This window comes from Parus major, chromosome Z (genome assembly GCF_001522545.3).
Source record: "Parus major isolate Abel chromosome Z, Parus_major1.1, whole genome shotgun sequence".
Lineage (NCBI taxonomy): Eukaryota > Metazoa > Chordata > Aves > Passeriformes > Paridae > Parus > Parus major.
In genome coordinates this window covers 36515917-36538557 of record NC_031799.1, presented here as the reverse complement: position 1 = coordinate 36538557, position 22641 = coordinate 36515917, and the positions used below count along the sequence as shown (strand labels likewise).

Sequence of the window (22641 nt, the reverse complement as noted above, 5' to 3'; positions counted from 1 at the left end):
CCTAATTTCCCATGCAGTGTAAATGGCTATTTTCACTGTTGCCTTTATTCACTTCATTTTTGATTCTTCTCTCTATATAACAACTTTTTGGTCTACTGAGTCTGAAAACCTTCCATTACAGTATTTTGATAGCAAGTTTGTTACTACACAAAAAAACATCAAATACATCACAATCTCAGCATGTTCTTCGACTTGGCATTTTAGAGAATCTATCATTTTATACTGTTTGAATATCTTCTGCGATATATCTACCAGCTTAATCAACGTCAGAATTTACCTCTAACAGTTGTCTTACTGAAAGCTCCTCCTAGAAAAAGAATGGACCTTTATATGGTCTGTTTGTTATGGGCTGTTTGTTACAGGCTGCTTCTTCTAGTTCCAAAAGAAAATTTTACATGGGTGATGATAAAAAGCCATATATGTAAAATACACTACATAACATCACAATTGTTTGGATAGGTGAAAAATTTCAAAATTGCTTATGGGTATACAAAGCAGACTTGGTGCAATACTCAGAGATCTGGTAAGATCCCAGAGGAGAAGAGCTTGACAAAACATTTCAGAAGCAAGAAAATGAACATGTGATCCCTTGTAGTCCAAATACAACAATCACATTAATGGGAAAATATGACATGCCCTAGTGAGAAGCGAAAAAAGATAAAAAACTTGGACATAACCTGTGATACAATCATTTCAACATTCTTTTGTATTCTGTTTCATTAAATCTGGAAAGAAATCCAGATAGTTCAGGCCAACCAACAGAAGTCCCAAAGCAAAACATACCCTTTAAATCACTGATGTTTCCTCAAAATATGTGTTGGGAAAATCACCACATCGTACTTGAGAGTTTAACCAAACAACTCTCTTTTTTGTGTTAAGTTCTGAGTAGATGAAGTATGGCTTAACATGTAAAACTTTGTGTCTTACAGGCAACAGCTGAACATGTTATTTGACCTGAATGTACACACATTTGAATGTACATGTTAAAGATACGCACATTTAAATGAAATTAAATTAAACAGAAATAAAACTACTGCTAACAGTTGAGGTGGGTGCTTTCTAAATAGAATAACTATCAATAATGCTATAAAATATAATTAAGGGGTTGAATCTCACTTTTTTCTCAGAACACGACAACAATAGCATTTTTATAACAACAGGTAACAGGTGAGGAACTCAAAGATTGACATATTTTTCAATGCACTGCACTATTATTAATGAAATACAAGATGTGATCAATTTACAGGTAGTGAAAGACACAATGATATGACATTATAGAACTTTATTGGCCTGTTATAAGTAAGTTCATCTAATACATTTTTTACAGATTGTCCCAGATGTTATGGTAGCATTTAGGAACAAAAAACAATGTTTGTCTGTTACTTATAAGAAACATTAAACAGTTTCAATAGGTAGTATTAGAGGGAAGAGGGGGAGAAAAGAGTCACAGCTTGCTGATGGATCACAGCAAGTAATTTTTAAACCCACAGAATCACAGAATGAGTCAGGTTGAAAGGGACCACAGAGGGTCCTCTGGTCCAACCTCCCTGCTCAAGCCAGGCCATCCCAGAGCACATGGCACAGTACTGTATCCAGAAGGTTCTTGAATATCTCCAACAAAGGAGACTCTACACCCTCTCTGGGCAATCTGTGCCAGTGCTTGGTCACCTGCACAGCGAAGAAGTTCTTCCCCATGTTCAGGTGGAACTTCCTGTACATCAGTTTGTGCCTGTTGCCTCTTGTCCTGTTACTTGGCTTCCATGATTAGAATGAATATAGTAGAAAGCAATTTTGCGCTATAATTTAAAATATTACTTTTTTTCATATGTGAAAAAAAATATTTTAGGAAAGAATGTAAAAGTTCTATACTTTGATATCAACTGAATGACTCTTCCTGTTTTTAAACTGAGTCTGAAATATAAAAAAGACTCGGGAACAGATAGCTCTGAATGGCAGTGTAAGATATTTAAAGTGTATTTGTTGAAGACTCTGGTCTTGGGTTTGTGCTGTAGTGTGGCAACCCAATTAAATTCATGCACTAGTAAAGTCAATAATACCAATGAAATAGCTGTGTTAAAAAAAAATTCTCAGGAAAAAAAGTAGGGATTTCCTTTCTGTTTGGTGGACATGCCTGACAAGGGAGCCCTCTGCTTACATCAAAGAAAAACCAAAACTATTGTAAGAAAGCCATGACTTTACCCTTTACTTGCTTGAATATCAGATAGTTCCCTGAAATTTTATATGGTTATTCTTGTCATTCCAGCTGAGGAACAAAGTAACAATGAAAATATGTACGCAAGGAGACAAGTTTCCTCCTATATTAAGACATAATCTGCTTGGTAACCCCACTGTGACTTTCTGCCTCTAGAGACTGTGGGGGAATGGTCCTCTTCAAGATGAAAGCAGTTTGGCTCTATGCTGCCTACAACTATGCTCCAGGCCAGGACATGTGCTTATCCTACACACTCCTTGCAGCTGCAAAAATATAGCTAGTCATATCAATACAGCTAATTAGAAGGTTGCTATTAAAATTAGAAGGATATAGCATGTTCATAGCAAAACAATATACACTCCAGTGTGGGCTCTTCCAATGTATTGCTTTTTTTTTTTTGGATGAAAGTAAGTCAACCAGTTAATCTCGAGGCTGATTAAAACATGTTTCTGCAAGTTCAGTCCCATACATGCTTGTAGAAATGAACAGCTATATTTAATTCCAATCAATGCATCATTTCCTATCTTTAGAACTGATTTAATTTGTATGAAGGAAAGAAAAAATGGAGCAAATGGAAGCCAGCTTCAAACATTTGGGGATGCAGATTCCTGTGGAAGTGGGACAATGAGACGGGCTGTGACATGTGAAATACACAGCACTGGCATTCTCTGTGCACCTTTAATATTGCATTCATACTCAATACTTCCAGCACCTACAAACTCTTGCTCTGGAGATCAGATGACAAAAATCTTGCACCACATGGACCTATGTTATAACCTGGAATACTTTACACTATCACATAACGATGGCAAAGTCCTTCAAAAGGATATTCCAAGACCCTGCACATTTGTGCCCTAAGAAGAGAGCTTACCACAACTCACAAAGTAGCACATTGAGCTCTCTGAAGAACAGAAAACAGAACCACCAAAAATTGGAAGGAAAAGAAGAAGCCACAAAGAATGATGAAGAAGAAAATACTAAAAAACCTTTACATAAGATTTTGGGGTTTTGTTTTAAAATAAATATGAACAAAATACTTAGCTGGTCAGTCCACTAATAACTTTTGAATTATTTCAAATAATAAAATATTATTATTATTAATAGTATTTATTATTATAATAATTACTAACTGGAAAAATATGGCTGAATTAAAAAGAGCTCAGAAAGGATGATTTTTTTTTATCTGTTGGATAATAGCTTCCAACTTTACAAACAATTTGCAAGTTTTTAAGCATTAAAATAGACACAAATGAAATAGTGGTCTTCATGGTTGTCCACTTAACCCATGGACAGCTGGGTGAAGGGAATGACAAGCTTTGCATGAAGACAGCTCTTTAAGTGTAAAAAAGTGTAAGGATACACCTCTGGTGAAAGTGTACCAGTCATTTTCATATGGCAAAATTCCATATGTTTTACAGGTTTAGGATTGGGCTTTCTTAGGAAAAAAAAAAAAATTTTAGTGCTTCTGCCTACAGTCAAAAAAGAAAAAGCAATCCCCACAAGAATTATTTGAAGTAAAATTGTTTTCAACTAGCTGTCCGCAGGTTTTCTTGGCACTGTCTGCTGTTCCAAGGATCTTGATCTTGCTCCCACTGAAATGCATGTTTTTCTTCACTGTTGCCTGGGAGAGATCCAGCTGGTAGACAAAGGCAGTGGAAAGGATGAAGACTGCCTTTCACAGGTTAGGATACTCAAGGCACATATTCCCATGAAAATATCTCATAGCAGCCTCAGTCTGCCTTGGCTGTGAGCTTCCAGGACACCCATTAAAAAAGAAATGGTCCCTACATAGCTTTCTTCAGGAAGAAATACTTTGCAACTGCTCCCATCTTGCTTTTCATGACTGGCAGCTGCAGCAAGCATACCTCTGACCTCTACCTGGGAACTACACACTTCTTAGCAACTCTGACCTGGCCACTGGTCAAACATCCACCAAATTCAACAGAAACAGGTTTATTTAACTGGATGACATGACTTGCCTCACACCAAAACACCCCCAGTAGTGCTTCCTCTCCAGGCCTCCAACTAATCTGCCCATCAAACTCCTCAACAGCTTATCTCAACATGTCTCTGAGCATATTAAATGTCTATCTAAAATAAATTCTAGTACAAATAAACCCCTTCTAGCAAAACCTTAGAAATATGCTTTTATTTTAGTTTAATGTCTGGCACAGTGAAAAAAAATAGCAGCTCTGCCTTTAGACATTTCATAGCCTTTTTATTGCTCAGTAAAACAATATAAAAGCCTTTTAATGTCAAATCCTGGATGTGCATCAACTTTTACCATGTTAACAGTTCCTGTATGATTTTTAGTTTCAGTCTCACTTTATTTTAAGGAGGTCAAGAATTTGTAATTAAGTGAGCCCTTTGTAAACCAACACCATTTGGGCAGATCGGAATCTCTACAGTTACAAGTAATGTCACTTACAATCAAGCTGAAAGACAGAAGCTAGTGGGTATCATAATTTCCATGTTAAAAGTTTAGCTCCCTTAGCTTTAAGAGGCTCTGTCCACATACTGAAAAGAAACCATTTTAGAACATGTAGTCTTTTTCCATCAAGCATTAAACATCTGTGCTAAGACATTATTAGTAACAAATCACGTGCTGTAATCCATAACGTTCTGTGAATATCTGCATCAAGTAATAATGTAGTCTAACATAATGTAGTACAAAATATGTAAGAAGGATATTCTACAATACAGATATAAAAATATATATATATATATTTCAGTGGTGCATAGATCAGTTGTTGTTTATTAAAGTTACCTCCATGATTACATAAAATCCAAAATACTGTGTCAGTACATTCTGAAACATTTGAAGGTCAAACCTACCCCTATCTGATAAAGATGAACTGCAAAGTGCTACAAAATAAATTACAAAAAAATATGTAAAATCCCCAATCAATAACTGTGCATATTTATGCATATAAATATTATGAATCAGAAAGAAGTATATTTTAAAATTAATTATTTCAAAGGTCAACTGCCAAATTCCAGCTTTGCAGGTTTGCTTTTTCCCTGCCAAAATAAAGGGTTCATATTCTCACCTCATTAATTTGGCAATAAATTGTGAACACATAACTGAAATATGCTGACTTTGTCCCAGCAAAACTTCAAACTAGAATTTGGGCCACTGGGTCAAGCACTGCTCATGATCCAATATGTGTGTGATGTAAGTCCACTGACTTTAGTTCAAATATTGTTGCTAGATGATTATCTACTGATTTAGAATCAGCTCTATAACATTAGGTGTTATTCCAACAGGAGGACATATTCACGAATAAGCAAGAAGTCCGAGGAGAAAATAATTAAAAGGAAGTTCAAAGTGAATCAGTAAGCAGGAGAAAGGTAAGATCTCTGGAAATTAATACCATGTCCACACAGACTTAGGGAGGAAAAAAGGCAGACATTCCTAATACTCTTTCTGAGGAACAGCAGAGCACTCGATGACATCTAACTTCAAACAGGAACTATGATGGATATCCTTAATTGCTGCCATCCCTCCCCAAATCACCACAGTATGTGCAGGGCGACAAAGACAACACGATTCCTAGGTCATCAGTAGTCTTCCAGCTCTGTCCTCTTCTTTAATGTGGGGAACAGAATACATCTTTGGGACAGATTTTTAGCAACTGCATCTCCCATTCCCTAACTAGTGGAAAGGGAAAGGAAGTATCTCCCTACATAGGCCCAGAAGAATGCAAATGTGGACACGTTTCTTGACTAATAAGGATATTTCTGAAACTTGAGCACAGCAGGAAAAAAGAACTTGGATGCAAGAAACCCAAGAGAATGCAAGAAAAAAGCTGAAGGATTAAAAGTTATAGAAGGCAAAAAACAAGCAAATACACAGAAATAGAACGAAAGAGTCAAGACAGTGCTGTAGAAAGAGAGGGATGGCGTATGGCCTTAAAACACTGCAGTAAAAGAAAAGGCAATAAATGTTACAATGGAAGAGTGAAAATGACTGATATTAAACACAGGTAACAATTAAAAGCAAGTACATTTAGAGACAAAATAATACCATTTCTTCTTTTTTACTAAACATAATTGCAAGGAATTAAATACAAACCATATCGCAAAAATTTAACCAGAATACACAGAAACATAAGCATCTACCTCAGTCTTTCACTACTATTCCTTGTAGCTAACTCTCACTCAAAAATAACCCTGAAACCTCGTACTTCTTACAATTCCCTAAACTGAGAAGATCAAAGTAGACCCTCAGGATTTGATACATAAATCAAATGAAAATTAATTTCTAGTACTATATGTAAATGCAGCCCTGCTCTTGAAATATGCTCATGCCTTCATTTAGCTTTACTTGTTAAAGTAGACTCTTCTCTGCAGTACAGTGAAGCACATTTTGAAGCATATTTTACAGTTAAATATGGACAGTTAAACAAGTCTCTAAGTCTACATCTGAAGGACCAGCCAAATACTGTTGTTATTCTTGTTCTTGGCTCAGAACCAGCATTCTGGCCTACTACAGATTTGTATGCTTATTCAAACTCAGGGACTATCTTCAATAAGCACAACCTAACTGAATGTCTAAGTGATGGCACTGGTTCAATACCCAAACACACCAAACAGTATTGCCACCTTTCTGTGTATAGCTTAGACTCTCCATCTTCCTGGTAAAGTCAGTGGAACTACATACAAAATAAGATTTGCAGGGCCAGCTCTGCAATTTACTGCTTCAGGAATTAAGACCATATCCTGCAAATATTCAAGAACTTAAAATTTAAGGATGTGAGCATTCCCACTGAATTCAGTGAGCTTGCACACACACTCAAACTAAGCACTGTAGAAATTTTGCAGAGACGTTAATTCAATAAAATAAAAGCAGCTTTGCAGTTCACCTTTGAATAATATTATTTATAAAAACAATATCTTTCCAGTTAAGTTCGAACAGAAAAAAAAATTGTCAGAGGAAACAATATAATTTCATTTCAATGTCATTTTGGAAGACACAGTGAGGACAAGGCAATAGGAAAGAGTGTGGTAGCTTATTTCTGGACTTTCTTGAGATTTTTAGCTGCCTCAGGGCTTCACTTTTCCCTGCTCTTGGAAAAACAGCTACTGATTTGAATGTACTTCTATAGTTCTCCAAACATAATCAATGTTTAAAAGAGAAATCCAAGGGAGGTGGTACTTCACTGGGCAAGAACACTGTCCACTCCCTACAGTGCAGCATACAGATTCCACAAGCTCAACAGCCCCTCTCTCATCTTTTCCTTATTTCATTTACCCATCCAGTGGGATCTTATGAAATAAAACAAAACCTAAAAGAAACAAAATAAAATGTGAGAAATCATGCTTTAAAAAAAAAAAGTCAAAGAAAAATCAATACAAAATACAAATGAATACTTGATAATCGAACACATACACATAAAAGGCACTTAAAGCATACATAAATGACATAAAAACTGTACATGAATTTATGAAAATGGCAACATTACCTCTATCTTGTGGCTAAAGATTTTATTTGTCAAATAAAAATGTATAATGTGCACTATCTATTTGTCTTTAACATATCAACATACTCAGATTGAGCTGGAATGCAGCAATTCTAGAATTCCAGAATTCTCCAACCAGGGACTTTCCTATATGTCGCTTAGAAAAACCTCAGCCAGGTGCTCTGCCTTGTGCCAAGGCATATAGTGAACAGCCCAACATGCACAACCAAGTTCTCTTTGTTTAGTTTGGTACACTAGCTAAATGAAGGGCATCCCACTATGCCACAGACATACTCTAAGGGATTCTCTCCCTTTTGTTTCACACCTTAGTGCTGTACACATCATCCTTTCTGGCTGCTCTGACCGGGCTGTTGCCCTTAATGGCATTAACTGCCTCTGTAACAGCAGAAAAATGTGGAGCTGTGGGAAATACTAGTCAATAATCTTGAAATTAATTGTATTTAAATATCAAGAAGAACTTAAAAATCAGCCACTAAATATGACAGCACACTGAAATACATAAAAATCCCCAGGATATGTTCTGCTCTGAGGTGAAGGAAAAACCTATCTCCCAAACTTTGCCTGACAGGATAAGATTTTTTTTTTTTTTTTAAAGGCTATGTAGGATCCTGTATAGAATTCAGCTAGCTGACTTTATGGCACAAATACTTCCTAGAACAGCATTGCCTTACCCAGTCTGTTGTTATCTGTTGCAGTTGAGTTATTATGTACATCACTGTTGACAGCCACCATTACTTGTTCTAATGACATTTGAAAAAAACACATGTGAGAGTTGTACTATTAGTCACCAAATGTAAACTTCAGTAGCAGTTTTTGTCGACTATTTAATCTTGTTTTAATAAGTACTCAATGTTTGTGAAGACTGAAAGCTTATCCATATTCCACAGAAATATAAACAATTCAGAGCCAAATTTTGATTTGCTTTCAATGAATGGGACTTAAACCTATCAGTTTCAAGAGAAGTTGAATTTCACTGTTAGTACCAATGACTAATTCATTTACATTGCTTTTTCTTGTTTGTTTCTACCATGGAACTAGGTAATCACACATACAGAAGCTGAACTTGCTAGCTTTGTGTAATCCCACATTTCCAAAAGTGTGTGGCAAAATGCCTTTTCTTTGAAACAGTTATTAAGGTCTCATGTAAAGTGTCAAAAAACCCCAAAGGGATATGCTAATTCACAGACAAAAATAGAATATCAGTTGAAGAGAGACTCATTTCAGAACAGTAAGCAATTATCTGAAGGATGTTTAGAAGTTACAGGTTAGCAAAGGAGAAATAACATTGGGGTTTTTGGTAGCCTAGAATTAAGTCTGCTGCATGGTTGCTACTTTCCTCTTGAATTCTCTAAGTCATTCAGATCTCTCCTGGAATTTTGCTTTCTTAAATATAGGAGATTGCACATGTTCTTGGCAACTTAAGACGAAGGACACATACATGTATTTATATAAAAACACACTTTTCTACCACACTTTTAACACCAGAGCAAATCATTGCAAGGGAAAGTTTGCTCTGACTTTCAAATTATTCCTTACCTGGTCTGCTGCAGTCACAGTGAAATCACATTTCTGTGTTTTAAGTCAGTTGAATTTTAATTTGAGAAGTAGACAACTTATGAACTAATATTTAGTACACAGGCAAACAACAGGTATGAAATAGATCTGCTTACAACTCCTGCAAACTTTACATGGTAAGTCATGATGTGAGGGCAGGGGTAGGGGGAAGGTGGCACAACTGTTTTAAGGAAGGCAAGCTGATGTACTCTTGTAAATCACCAGAAGTGCTTAGGGGCATGGTTTAGTGGTGGGCTTGGTAGTGTTAGTTTAATGAGTGGACTTGATGATTTTAAAGGTATTTTTCAGCCAAAGTGATTCTATTGTTCTATATTCTTAGTTGCATTTGTGCGTATTTTAGTAACCCTGGTAGTCAACAGTGGTGTCTAAAACAACCAGTATGGGAGAAACCTCACACTTATGACTGAGCAGTCTACAGGAGTCAAGAAGTCCACAGGGGAGTCCTGCAAGTCCTACTGAAGGCAGAATAATTAATCACAATAAAAATATCTTTTAAAGAAAGAAATGCTTAAACAGAAAGGAGTCCAAAAAGAAGAATGAAAGGAAAAAGGTGAAAGAAAGAAAAAGGTGAAAAAAGGACAAGAGTCTATTAACTTTAATCACTAAAACATGGAAAGAAAGCAGGAGCAGTACACAGAAATGAAAAGGATATATAAATATAGAATAATTGTGGGGAGTGGAGTGGAAGGGGACAATGAAGCAAGGAAACAGGACAAATATAAAGATGCAGAAACTGAGCAGAAGTGCTTCAAAAAAATAGAACTTCATTTGCACACTGGATTTCTGACTATTTGAAGACATTGAGCTAGCTAACAAAGGCAAAATATTATGGGCAGTAGATATTTAGAAGATGATTTCTCATGTCCAAACTGCCAGCTTCCAATTTGGCTTCTCAGAGTTCAAATGGAGTCAGGCAGGTTCAGACAAAGTTTGATTTTGGTTTGAGTTGCTCCTGAGGTGCTGACTCTGACTTTAATATTAGTTTTAAAAGTACACTGCTGTTATATAAGCTGCCACTCAAAGTTGCAGAGGAAAGTACACTAAAGAATAAAAAATAAAAAAAGTCAAATTGAAAGTGGAAGACAGAAAAAAACTATTCATCTTCCCTGTACAAGGAATGACAGAACTTCATTCATCCTTTAAAAGAACATTATGTATCTGTCTCTCTGAAATGCAAATTTTTCCAAGACAGTAAAGAAAATAATAAGTAGTTTAAAATGTAACCAGGTGATAACTTTATTTCCAATAGCAGCTCTTCATTCAAAATGCTTTGAAATCAGCACTGTATTAATTATTAGTCTTCAAATAAACATCATAAAGGATCTGGAGTACACTATTTTTGGCACATCACATTTAAGCCTAACTGCTTAATAGGAAGAATAGTTTGAATTATGTTATTAATAATGATATAGTTGAGCCACCAGTGAGGACTTTTTTTTAATCCTACTTTCTGGAAGTACCACAGTTGACTATCTCAAGAGCTTTGCAGATCTGTATCTCAGATACTGGATGATCCGTACTGTTCTGAGGGTTTACTTTGACTGGGAGCTGGATAAAATGCCACCAACTAACTGTTCCTAGCTTTTCAACTCATTAGAGAGGAAAGCATGAAATGAAAAGTATAATAGCAAATCCCCTACCTTTACACCTACTGTACTGATTTTGAAAGAAGAGCCTTTAAACATGATCCTTTTTAAATGTAAATAAGACAATTTTTTTCCATGTTCTATCAGCACACAACAGAAAACTGAGCAGTCAACAACATCATGGCAATATATGCATCATAACATCTAATTACCATATTTGGGAAAATCACTGTTCTTGGGATAGCCACATATCCATGGACTCAATTTCTACCTGTCCCAACAATCTCAATCACACTTCTTCTCACTGGTTATGGTCTCTACAAGCCATCATCTAAGTCATTCAGGAAGGAAAATGTTACACCTTCTGAACTTTTTTCATAGCAAGTTGCTAAATTTCAGTTGCCTAAAATAATTCTTGCTCCAACAGGATTTGAAATACTGTATTTCGATGAGTTGTAATAAACTGGAGAACTGAAGTCAGACTGTCTTGGTCATTATCAACCTGATCTACACTCTTTCAGAAAAAATAAAAGCTTCCCATAATGATGACTTAACTGAACACAAAACTAAAGTTTTATATACTCACATCCCACTTGCCAATTATGTCTCAACATATGAGTTGCACAAATTTGGAGACCATGTATCTAAACCAAATAATTTGAGGGAAAGTACAAGCAAAAGAAGTACTGAAAAATTGAAACTTTCTATGATGTTAAGTCTCATTCCATCTTCTCTCTTCATCAAGTGCATAAAGTTTACTCTAATATTGCATAAGGTTTGCATAAGGTTTATTCAGAATACTGTTTGTGGCTTTGTTCCAAACAAAGCATTTTGAATCAAAAATCAATGTACATTTTACTTTTTCCAGTGTGGAGTAAATTGAGCATACATGGCATATATTTCTATTATTTTAAATTGAACTGTGATTTATATGGAGAAAGTTCAAACTGATGACTGGAGGGGAGGAAGGCAAAGGTAAGATGCATCTTCATTACCTAAAACAGTAGTCTTATCAAATTTGTCAGTTTCTTTTTTCAAGAGGAAAATGAAACAGTTTATTCCTAGTTTTATTTGCTTCTTAGATCTCAGCTATTGCTTCAAAGAGCTGTGCTAGCTAATGCTATGTCAAAATCAGGACAAAATGTCACCTAATTTTTTATTGGAAACCAAGTAGAGGCTCCTGGATAGCTTCTGCAGAATTTTCATTGCACAAGGAAGAGTAATATCTTGTCTTATAAAGCAATACCTACACAGCAGCAGAAGACACAGTTCTCTGAAGAAATACATACATTTTCTCAGGATTTTGTAGATTTTACATGCACCAGGCTCAATACTGCCATTTGTTTCAGAGCACAAAAACATAAACATTCACTCCAATTTTTTTCTTTAATCTAAAAACTGTGTTTACGTCATGAAGTACTAAGACCATATTTTTAATTCATATAAAAGCTCTAATGACAAGCATAAATACTACTTTTCAGCCTAAGGATAAAAGCATGTATAGAAGACAAACAAATAATTTGTTTTAGGCCAGGAATTCATAGAAAATCCTGTATCTGAATTCAAGATTAGTCTGTATTTTCTGATCCAACTTTGCTGTAACCAAATTTACTTAGTAAATGGGAAGATATGATCAGAAGATATTAAATAAACTGACCCATGAAGTTATACATCAAGGTAAAGAGTTTTGACCCTCTTACGTGCTCCAATTACTTACAACAGTAAGGCAGCACAAAATCGTATTAAAATTAAGACTATTAACAGTAACCCAAAACTAAAAAGTTTCTTCGAAATATCCAGTATCTTATAAAGATGTCTTTACCATTACCACTGTCACTCCCTCTAATGTCTAAATTTATGCTCCATGGATAAGGATACATAGTTTGTAGTTTTATGGATGCTTCCCCTTGTATTAGATTTCTGAGTAAACACAATAAAATTGGAGTCATCAATGTCAGTATTGTAGCTGGTATTCAAACTATTTGGTTGCTTGTTTCATTAATCTACAAGTTCATGAAATAAGAATGGAGGTCAAACAGAATTATACATACTTAAGTATAGAACCTCATAAAGATGTTCTCACTGTAAAAGATATTAGAACTAAGAGATGGTAAAACTGGACCCTTTTACTCAACATTTTAGAAATCAAAAATATTTTGGGTTGACAGTTCTCTACCCTGCTAACAAGGATCATTTAATGTCTTAATCTGTTTTTCTTTAGTTTGATCTGGACTTTTGATTTTATCTCCCAGCATGATGCATTGGAAGACATGCTCATTTTCCAAGCAGGCAGAAGAAAACAAAACATTTGTGCTCTGTACTCTTGAAGGAGAAAATACTGTATCTTTCTTAATGAGGGTCATTACCCTCATGATTTCCAGCACAATATCCAACAGAAGTGTCCTTTTACAGTACGGCTGATCATGTTGTAGTTGTTTTGCTTTCTATTGATTAGTAAGGGTCAAGGACATTAAGGGCTGGAGCTCAAACCACCGTTGCTCAGAGACAGCCACTACATACATTTTGCAGAGCTTCTAATTCAGGGACAGTTAAAGTAAAAAAGAGAAAGTGTGAATAAGCAACTTTTTAGAAACTCAAACAGAACCTGGCATTAACAGCAGCTCCCCACAGAACCACAGAAAATGTGCATTAGTAGAAACTCAGTTCGTAGGAAAGAGTGTAGCAATTACTATTTGCATAGACATTGTAAAACATGGATATCTGTGGGCTATTTTACACTTCATTTGCATGAAACACTGTATGCTTGAGAGATCAATCAATAAATCAAGGGATGCTTTCTCAAAGGGTCCTGTAAGTACTTGAAAAGTCAAAGCTGCTAGGAAAGAAGGTCCTTTACCTTACGACATCCCTAGAATTCGTGTTTAATGCACTCATTGTAATGCATGCAAAATACAGAAATGCTACTACACAGCCACAATATTGACATTCAAGCATCAGTTCACAGCCACAAGAAAGAAGATCAGAGCATTTAAAAGGACACAGCATAATTATGTCGTGCCCCTTTGAGAATCACTGTCAATTTTGAAACCATTTTGTCTCTACCCAAATATTGAAGACAACTTGACCATACAGTTAGTTCAATTCCAAACATTCCATATTTTCAACACATGACCTTTTAGTAAGACCTGGCAAGAGAGTTTTTATATAAAAATTAGGGAAATAACATTGCCCGTTAGTGCACGATAAGAGTTATGGAACTGTATCACATATGTTCATTTATAATGGGATTATTTTGCTTACTGTTCCCCTACAACAATATTAAAACCTTTAATTAATTACCATCCTCATAGCTGTTATTGAGCAATTCTCCAGCTTCCTTGCTATGACATCTTACCTTATGACTGTGAAATCTGAACATTTCTTAAAAGACGCATCTCATGATTATGAGTGCCTCTAGTAAAACAACTGGGGGCTTTCTTTATTAATTTCAACTGCCTTCCTTCACAGTCACTACTAATCAAGTACTTCCACATGGCAGTCAACAATCATCCATAAAAATACTCATGTGTACATGATCAATGATCAGGATAATGGACTGACAGCAAACAACCAAGAGCTAAATTCCAGCTAGTCCCATTAATGTTATGCTCCATGAAGACAAACTACGTAATTTCTGTTCATCTCTTTTTCCTCCATCTTCTGCAAACTTCTAGGTCCAGGACCAGAGATTACTGCCCCATTTTGATACAATCTTGGCTCAAGTATTTCACCCCACAAATTCTCTCTTGACAGAAAACTTAAGATGTAGGTCCCATAGGTGATCAGGCCCACACAGCATTGTTTATGAGATGTTGGCTCTGACTGACAAACCTGGTCTATGTCTATGACAAACCAACACACTCAGTGGATGAGGGGAGGAATATGGATGTTGTTGGCCTGTACTTTAGTCAAGCCTTTTTCCCACAGCACTTTCCTGGAGAAGCTGGCTGCTCATGGCTTGGATGACTGCACTGTTCTCAGGGTTAAAAACTGTCTGGATAGCCGACCCAAAGGGTGTTGGTGAATGGAGTTACATCCAGTCTGTGGCCAGTCACCAGTGGCTTTCAATAGGGAAAAAGACAAAATAGTGAAAAAATGCTGCTAGTTATCTCTTATCATAAATCCAATGTTACAGGAAAGAGACAACCTTGAAGTTGCCATCCACTGACCCTTAACTAAATTCTCCTCTGCAGTAACACATGGCCTTTCAGGGAGGTGAAGGATGAGGCACAGGATGTTTCCTCATGAACCTCGTGGCCTGGTTTTACATTCCTGAAAAGTCACCCTGAAGTTTTGCATACATTTGTAAGCAGTTTGAAGAATATGCATTCAGGTCCTGAACCTATTTCAAGGCTCCATGAACTTTTCTTTCTCCCTAGATATTACAGTATGTTGAAATCCTTCCCCAGTGCAGAAGATTAAGAATATTTGTAAGGAAAAAATACTGCACTAAACAGAGCTAAATGAAGCAATTTGAATCTTCGAAATCACAGCTAGTTGAAGCCATTGTGAAAACAATGTGCACTTACTCCAGTCTAGCTTTGATTTGCTTTGCTGTTGTCTAACCCCCAACAACTGTGTTGTCAGTTTTACATGGACACAAGATGGATCTCTGTTCAAAGGAGCACTCTTCACAGGACACTCAAGAAAAGGAAAAGGGAAGTGGTCTTGGGAAAAAGGGAAGTTTCCGCTTTTTGTATTTATGAATGCTACCTCTCCTAGCGCCCTTTTGATGCAACAAATTACATACATTTATTGTGCTAATTCCACCTAAATTATGGCCAAAAATGTAATTATGAATTTAGTTAGCATCAAGTAAACAAGACATGAATCTATCACAGATACCGTCTGTAATTGACATAGCTGCCCGAGCAAGCTATTAGCAAATCGGTAAGATTTGCTCTTATTTGAAACTGTATTCCTGCAAGTGGAGTGCATGGGTTTTCATCCACACCTGGCACACAGGATGCCACGTTATATGTTATATGATTTTGAATTTCTGTGTGACTACTCTTTGTCTGCTACCACTGATGCGCTAGGAAAAGAAATTTACAAGGCATTTGAACAGGAATAGAAATATCATTTCCCTTTCTGTACAAGTGAAACAAACTCCTGTCCTGTAACCAGGTCATGTAGAACCACTCTCGAACACATTATTGTCATATGTCAACTTTGTAGAGACAGAACCAGAAAAGATGTATTTCTATTGCTCAGTTATCACTGCAGCATTGCTGAGGTAAGCCTTCTGAACTTCCCTCTTTCTACACAAAGAATGGTCTTGTAAATGTACTAAGGTTAACAAAATGCTTGACATGCATTTGAAATAAACAATATTTCATCTGAAAGAAGAGGGATTGATGCTTTCCTTGGTGACAATTCCCCTAAAGATTTAAGAATTTAAGAAAAGCAGAGTCCTCAGTCTTCACAGTCAAATTGACTTTTCAGTCAGTAAGTAGCCATACCAATACACCTGACTCTTCTTTGGTCAGAGAAACAATCGCTGCTTTTGGGCTCCAGAAACTAAACATGTTCCAGCCTGCAACAACTGCAGGTCGGGAGTCCATGGAACTGGCAATGCTTTGGCTATGATGCTGCCAGTGTTGGCCAAGATGATTCTCTCCACTTCTACCACAGCCACTGCACAAAGAACCAGCAACAATGCTAACACCTGCCTTTCTTTCATGAGATTAGGTTCTCATCTCATCCCCACATCCCCAGTCTCCTCCCTGAAAATAAACTCAAGACTTACATGGAGCAAGGCTACTGCAAACTTGAATGACCCCTCCACACCTGAATAATCATGTGAATTCAGACACACAAGATGTGGAACAGACACACAAGAGGATCCAAACAGCAGTTAACAAGCCAAAAACTCTCTGGTGTAAATAGTACATGCAAGACTACTTGCTTCCAGGCCCATGTGCTAAAATAAAGACTTAAAAAGGGGTTCAGGGCACATATTTGCCAGTAAATAAAAATATGCAGGGCTGTATACTCTTTTTTTTTTTTTATCCACAGTTATTTAATGTGTGTTAAAGTAAGTTACTATTTTGGCCTAAGACAAACAGCACTCTCTTAGAAAATGTTCCAGTATGTTTCAAAGGCGAGCATGTGTCAAAAATATTTTTCAAGTACATATGGGGCCATCCTACTTGAGGAATATGAGAGAAAAGAGTTTTAAACCTGTGGACACAATTTATGCCTTTCCCTATGGGCCAGAGAACACACCCTAGTCCTATTGGCATACTGGTAACCTCAAAGACTGCTGTGCATTGCCCCAGAACCAAATCAAATTATACAGTATATGCAAACCACATACTATGACTACTGTCCAGAGAGACCACTTAAGAGATAATACAGAACTAAGTTATTTCTGATTATGTTAATTGGAAGAAGTGAGTCAGTTTGTGAGATACATGCTATTATTGCAACTGAATTTTTATAATTTTCAGTATAATTGTACCAGTATTTGTTAGTGTAGGGCCCAGAAGTCTGACATTTGGTCAATGGTGATTATTTAGGAATGTTATTGTGAATTACTACTGATGGGACACAAAGCAATTTTTGACATTCTGTCTGAAAAATGCATTAAAAGTACTTGAGAACTTTTGTGATTTTAATCTTGCCTGGACTGGAAATAAGATGTTGATTGAAAAAATGCTAAAAAACTTTAAAAAAAACCCCACCTGAACTACATACAAGCGTAAGTCGAAGCACAAGATTTGAGACATTTCCCTGGATACACAGCTAGGTTTGCTTATGCCAATGGATTCGTAACCGTTGCTTCACAATGTATTTGTAATGAGCAAAGCAAGACAGCAACTTATGTTTTCACATGGTTATTTAGACCATTCAAATTTTTCAAATATTTCAATAGAAAAAAAATCCCTTTCAAGTTCTGTTCAAAGCCCTGACATTAATTTCCCAGATTCATATGGGAACACAATACGCATCATTAATTATTCACAATTTTGACTGCATGTATATTTTTTCGACCAAAAATGTATGTATTCATGTATACACAGATATACATAACAGGATACATACATCCTGAAAAAATAACTGAAATATATGTAGTATTTTATAGTGACATTTGTTCTAAGAATAAATAATTCATCAGGTATATTTAATAACGTTATTTACAGGTTAGTCTGAATAGCTTTATTATCTCACCTTCATTGTCGCAGTCTTGCAATGAAAGCCATATTTGATCTACCAGACCAACGCCTTTTACTTCACCATGAACTGGAATGGAATGCATTACCATTAATGCAATCAAGGTTAAGGGTTTGGTTTGCAATTGCCAATGCTACTCCTTTTAAAATTTATATCTCTTCATCAATTTCTTTATTTTTCATTCTACACTGCAGAAGAGAAAACATCCACTGTGATACTTTTAGATTGCTCTCATTTCACATTTTTCACACATAACCATCTATGACATGAGAAAGACTGTAGTTCTTGGTACTTTTTTGGACTGGATTCTACCAGACTTAATATGTGTTTTAGAGCTATGGAAACGCACATCACTTAAAAATATTTATTAAAAATTGTGATATCATGCTTTATGATAAGCAGCAAGGAGATATTCTTCAATCATTGGCCTAATTCTTCTTGGTGTATATTCTTGGCCTGCAAAGACAAACTTGGTGTATTATAGTCTGCACAAAAGTCAGAGTCAAGGCTTGGTCGTACAGCATGCAGCGATTTTTTTACTTGGTGCTTATGAGTTTTGTCCAGGACTTTTGCTTTTGTTGGATATCACATAGAGGCAAACCCTGACTACTTAACAGTGAAACAGCTTGTTCAGCACCTGGCCCCACTCCTCACTCCCAGTACTGAAAGTAACCTATAACCAATCAACCCTTGCTGAAGGCAGGAGGTACCCATGCAGCTAAAGAACAGGTATCCAATCTCCTCTGTTCTACTCCAAGGTACCTCAGCAAGTGGCATCACATTCACAGAAGACTGGCATATTCAGTGCTGAGTATTCTTTGCAACATGAAAAAAGACTAACTTCACATGCAAAGGCAGCAGATCTGTAGACAACAGACCTGGACATAGTTTATGAATTTGATGTAGGGACAAACATCTAAAAATAAAAAATATATAAAAGCAAATCCCAGCCAAATGGCAAGGCTCAATGTAAATAATCTATTTAAATTATACCACTTGAAAATTTGTGTAACTGCACATTTATATATATATGTACATACAAACTCCCTCCAACATATTTCATATGAGTCACTGAAGAGCTTTTTCCTTGGAAATTACATTAACATAAAAAAAACCAGCAATAGAAATAGATTTTCTATTACTAGCATTTTATGAACACCATAAAATCAGTAGAATAAAAAAATAATTGATTTAAGCCATATTAAATATTATGTCAGTAGAATGAGCAAAGTGAACTGTGGACATTCTTTGACTGATTAGGGATTAGGACCAACAGCAAATGTGGATGCATCATCATGTTCAACAACCATGATTAAGTTAATAATATTCTATAACAAAGAATAACCTCCAGAAGCTTGCTCCTGGAATTATTACAATAACTATGAACTCTGTCAGGAGTTTAGACCTCTATCTTGTCCAGATTTTCCTAAAAAGCAGGAGAAGGAAGATATGATGGCCTGGATGTTATCTATTATATTTCAGCCAACACAAAAATTATACTAGACCAAACTTTTTAGCTCCTGCAAATGCACTCACCTCATCCTACTCGAGTTAACAGATCTTAAAGATCACTTTGAAGTCACAGAATTTAATTTTCAAAAAGCAGACACTGTAAAGCAGTATGATGTCTTTGTGAAAACTGAAGCATTTAAGGAAGGATACGCAGCCTTGCTTGCTTCTCGACAAAGCATCAAACCTCTATTTTGGTAGCTTATTCTGAAAGAAAACGCTTGGCTGAGAGAATACTCTAACAGGATTCTAAACATAAGATATTAAAATATTATTCTCTATTTCTGACTGTTTATGATACTTCTCAAAGCAGGAAAAATATTTTACAGGGACAAATATTTCCACTGCCATTAAAGGAGCATTGTCTCCTTTGCTGCAGTTAAAATACTGGATTTGGTATTCCCTTTAGGATTTAAAATATAACTTCAGGGAGTGAGGTTAGTTAATGAGCATGTAACATGTTTACTTAGTCTACAATGAACTTAATTCTAAACATAGGAAAAAAAGTATCAAAAATCTAGAAAAAAGGCAGACAAAAAATATATTAATATTCTTTTAAATATACACTTCACTTGCAGCTCTGGAAAACACACTGCCGAAACACATTAAGAAGTATCATTTGAAACAACCTTTCCCTCGCAAAGACAGAAAATTTTCTCAAACTCAGCTCTATTTTACAAATCTTGCAAAATCAAGTAATTGATATACAACACTGCTTTACAGCTTTCCTGTCCATAATGCAACCACAGTATTACTGGGGACAGGATGGCAGGGGGAAAGCCTCATTCACATCTGACATGATGCTATTCGCAAATGCAGCACCCTTTAGTTGGATCAGGGAAGAGCCCTCTCCGGTAATAACGTGACTTTTTGTCCAAGTCCAGCTATGATAAGAGTTATTGATGACAACCTCAAATAAAATAGTAATTAAATCTTCCTTAACACTCCTATGACTGGACAAGGGTTGTGAGAAGGACAGACACCAAGCAGCAGTTCTGACCTTGAAACAAAACTATTGATTTGATTTTGCCTTGTGAAAGGAAGGAGGGGAAACTGAAACCAACCATTCTGAATCATTAATGAACTCCCACAGCATGGTCCTAATTCCAATTTTTCACATATCCATGTGCATTTTTCTTTTGGCTTCCTCAAAACTAGCCTATTTGCAATCTAGTCATGAAAAAAACCTGTAAATTAATTTAAGACAACATAAAGTACCTCTGGATAACAGACAAAATCAAAGTTTTGTGTTTGTTAGACAAAACATGCACAAAAGATTGTGTAACACTTAACATAAATGTTACATATACTTTTAAATACACACACACACACACACACATATATATATCTGGATCTGTGTATGTGTATGTACTCATGTTATGTTAATTACTGTAAATTAATAAAAGATGCTATTAATTGCCTGTGCTACTACTGTGTTTTTGTTAGCACCCACTGAGGCAGAATGTGACTTTCCAGTCTTTTGATAATTCCTAGGATTGAAAGTACTTTGAGCATGTTTTCTATGAGAAATTCGGCCATAAAAAAGGAAACATTTGGGTTGTTGATTTTTAAAGAAAAGCTCTTTATAGAATTAAAAAATAAAATTATAAGAATAGTTGTAATTTGTGTAGCAGAAAAATTTCAAATAACTGCTGTTTAGCATTGATTAGCACTAAAATGATAGAGAGAAGTAAATGGGGAGCAAAAAGCCAACCATTAGATAAAACACAGGGAGGTGTGTGATCATTTTCTCCTTATTTATCTTAAATTTCACTCATCCCCCTTCATTTTCCCTTCTCAACATATTCCTTAATTTTTCTTACACCCTCTTGTCCTACAAATTGTCTCCAACAGCTTTTATTCAGCAGCTACATTGCTATTTACTGTAACACGAAGAAAGCATCCTCCTTTGTCCTTGTCTCATCTAGCAGTCCTAAAGAAAATCATTTCGTAATGATGTACTTCTACACAGAAATCATAACTTAGTTTATAAAACTACTTCTTTGATACCTTCATTAAACAAATCAGCCACATTAAAAATGGGAAACTATTAAGCCAAGATATCTTTTTAAATGCAATCAAACAAAGTGAACTGGAAGAAAAACATCCAACAGCCAAATGGTCACTGACTGTAGTAATTTCCTCTTAAAGAGATGCAGCCCAACAAAAACCATCAAGGTGCAAATATGAAATTATTTTTCTGTTTACAATCCACTGTAAGAAGGAATAAATGTGATGACTTCTGTCCTCACTGTCACACAGCAGCGCATTAGCAGAAGTATATAGGCTGTCTAAGTACAAAGAAGTGAACAGTGCTGTCCAAGACAGTGAGTTCATGTGTGAGAGAAACTGGCTACTTTCAAAATATCCATGTGATTAGTTTCCTTTTAATTGCCTATTTAATTACCAATGCTTTCACCATCTAGAGATTAGAAATGCTGTCTTTACAAAGGATAATATGGCAAGATTGACAAAAGTAGGAATTGCTACTGCTGGAATTAGATTCAGTTGCCTTCTACAATAATACAATATAAAACCCCACCACAGTAGCACTGCAGCTTCTTTACTTAATAATTAGAAATAATGTCACAAGATAATGTGGCAACCATTATCTTACACAAAGTATATAGAGGATTAAAAATTCTATAGTAGAATAATTGCATTCAGAAGGAGATTATCCCTTTAGCCCTGACCTCTGAAATACAAAACTTCTGCTCACACTGTGGAAATACGCATTTTTGTATGCTAGTAAAAAAATGTCCAAGAAAGATTAAAAGACCATAGGTAAGAAACAAGTGAGCTATGCAATGATACAGACACTCATTAAGCAAGAGGGAAAGAGATGAGTACAACATGCAATGGGCAACATACAAACCTACTCTATAGCAAAGCCAGAAGTAAATGTGCCTTTAGTGTTAGTACAAAACTCCTGTGTGACTACACAGTAAATTCAGCATAAGCTTTACAACAGGAATTACGTGGTGCCACACAGAATCATTCACAATGTTATTGTTCAGTTTATATTTGGCCTCTAGCTCTATCTGTTCCATAAAATTCAAGCAATGAACGATGCTATGAACTGGACAATATCTAAATGCCA

The 22641-nt window shown here is 35.9% G+C and overlaps 1 protein-coding gene across 7 annotated transcripts in view; it reads right to left on the bottom strand.

Annotated features, from left to right (window-relative positions):
• NTRK2 (neurotrophic receptor tyrosine kinase 2) overlaps positions 1-22641 on the bottom strand; it is a 198518-nt gene that overhangs the window by 102867 nt on the left and 73010 nt on the right. The window contains exons 12-14 of one of the 7 annotated variants that reach the window (XM_015652982.2): positions 18030-18101; positions 8367-8435; positions 1266-7500 (exon numbers count right to left, since the gene is read on the bottom strand). The exons of 2 other annotated variants lie outside the window; for them this stretch is intronic. In XM_015652982.2, the coding sequence (XP_015508468.1) occupies positions 7463-7500; positions 8367-8435; positions 18030-18101 (179 nt within the window). In that variant the 3' untranslated portion in view covers positions 1266-7462. Of the gene's footprint in view, positions 1-1265; positions 7501-8366; positions 8436-18029; positions 18102-22641 lie in introns of those variants that run through there. 4 more of the 7 variants (XM_015652983.3, XM_015652984.3, XM_015652987.3 and 1 more) reach the window with 4 other exon arrangements.